The sequence below is a fragment of the Macaca nemestrina genome, chromosome 7 (assembly GCF_043159975.1).
Source record: "Macaca nemestrina isolate mMacNem1 chromosome 7, mMacNem.hap1, whole genome shotgun sequence".
Classification (NCBI taxonomy): Eukaryota; Metazoa; Chordata; class Mammalia; order Primates; family Cercopithecidae; genus Macaca; species Macaca nemestrina.
Genome location: NC_092131.1, coordinates 51,259,759 through 51,261,541, shown reverse-complemented (window position 1 = coordinate 51,261,541; position 1,783 = coordinate 51,259,759). Strand labels below are relative to the sequence as shown.

Below are 1,783 nucleotides of genomic sequence, written 5' to 3'. Positions count from 1 at the left end.
GAGCCCTCAACTGCAGTGAAGGCTGAAGTGAGCTATGATTGCACCACTGCACTCCAGCCTGGTGGCAGAGCAAGACCCTTTCTCTAAAAACACAAAAGATTTTTTAAATTAAAAAATAAAAGATAAATACGAGGTGTGGGTTCATATTGTGTCATGTGTTCCCATTTGAATCAGTCAAAATATGTAGAGGTTAGTGGGTTTGATGACCCTTGCCACATATCAATGTATAATACAGGAAAACGGAGACACTTCCCAATTTGCCATCACATGATGACTTTAGGCACAGATGCCTTTGTACTATTCAGTGCAGTGTCACTGATAATCACAACGTGTCTCTTCCTCCTGGGGACAGCTACAGAATTTCTCCGAATTGCCAAGACTTGTACATCACCTTTAAGATTCCTCCGAGTACGCTCTCTGCATCCTCTTCTGAGAATCTCTGCATTCACCCTTCAAAGAAAGAGTCTGTTACCTGTTGCATGGCTCTAATGCTGCCAAGTTTCTCTTCCTCCTTGTCCCCTTTATTATACTCCTTCACTACATAACTCTTGCCACTGACTTTTTGCCATTTCAGTGTATGTGACATTTTTCCCCCATCTGACTTCTATCTAATCAACCTAAGCACTCCAACCTCTCGGAAAAGGTAGTTGAGGTTCTTCGCCCTAGAACATGGATTTTTATTTTTATTTTTTCAGCCCAGAGGTCCTTTATTTATTTATACCCTAGAACATGGATTTTTATTTTTATTTTTTCAGCCCAGAGGTCTTTTATTTATTTATTTATTTTAACACCTATTATGCCATGAATTCATAGGGAATAGGTTCCAGCAGCTCAGGCTCCTTCCCATTGGTTCTCACAAAGTGTGCTTCTCTGGGTGGAGCAGGCTGGTGCTTCAGTTGAACCCAGGTACCTTTCTCTTTGGCTTCTTTCTTTTTCTGATCATTTTCCTTCACGCGTTTCAGGAAGCTATCTTGGCTCTTAGAGTGCTTAATATGCTCAATACGTACATTAATTCTCTTGGCAAGGATCTTGCCCTTAACTTGTTTGTTTACAACAATGCCAACAGCATGCTGGGTAACATTGTAGACTCTTCCAGTTTTGCCATGGTAACACTTGTGGGGCATTCCTTTCTGAACAGTACCCATTCCCTTGATGTCTACGATATCACCTTTCTTATAGATTCGCATGTACATGGCCAAAGGAACAACTCCATGTTTTCTAAAAGGACTAGAGAACATATATCGGGTGCCTCTCCTCTTTCCCTTTGTGTTCGTCATTTTGGCGAATTATTGGAAGATGGCGGTTCCGGCCGAAAGGCGAACATGGATTTTTAATGTAAAGTTCACAGGGGCAGCCCCAACACATACATATCCAAAGTGTTTGTGCATAGAATTCTGGGGGTCCATGAAATTGGATGGAAAAAAATTCTATAATTTCATTAATTTCTTATGGAAATTGAGCATTTTCTTCCATTATGAATATAGGTAACAAACTATTGTACTTTTTTTTTTTTTTTTTTTTTTTGAGTCGGAGTCTCACTCTTGTCGCCCAGGCTGGAGTGCAGTAGTGCAGTCTCGGCTCACCTCCCAGGTTCAAGCAATTCTCTGCCTCAGCCTCCTGAGTAGCTGGGATTACAGGTGCCTGCCACCACGCCCGGCTAATTTTTGTACTTTTAGTAGAGACAGGGTTACACCATTTTGGCCAGGCTGGTCTTGAATTCCTGACCTCAGGTGATACACCCACCTCGGCCTCCCAAAATGCTGGGATTACAGGCGTGAGCCAC

At 42.1% G+C, this 1,783-nt stretch overlaps 1 protein-coding gene across 1 annotated transcript; it reads right to left on the bottom strand.

Annotated features, from left to right (window-relative positions):
- Nucleotides 1-762: 762 nt before the first annotated feature.
- LOC139364095 (large ribosomal subunit protein eL21-like) lies at nucleotides 763-1,301 on the bottom strand. Its single transcript, XM_071099419.1, has one exon. The coding sequence runs from the start codon at nucleotides 1,275-1,277 to the stop codon at nucleotides 795-797; it is 483 nt and encodes a 160-aa protein (XP_070955520.1). The 5' UTR covers nucleotides 1,278-1,301; the 3' UTR covers nucleotides 763-794.
- Nucleotides 1,302-1,783: the final 482 nt, after the last annotated feature.

Excerpts from the sequence above, each read along its gene's own strand:
- LOC139364095 (XM_071099419.1), bottom strand. The coding sequence starts at position 1,277 with ATGACGAACACAAAGGGAAAGAGGAGAGGCACCCGATATATGTTCTCT.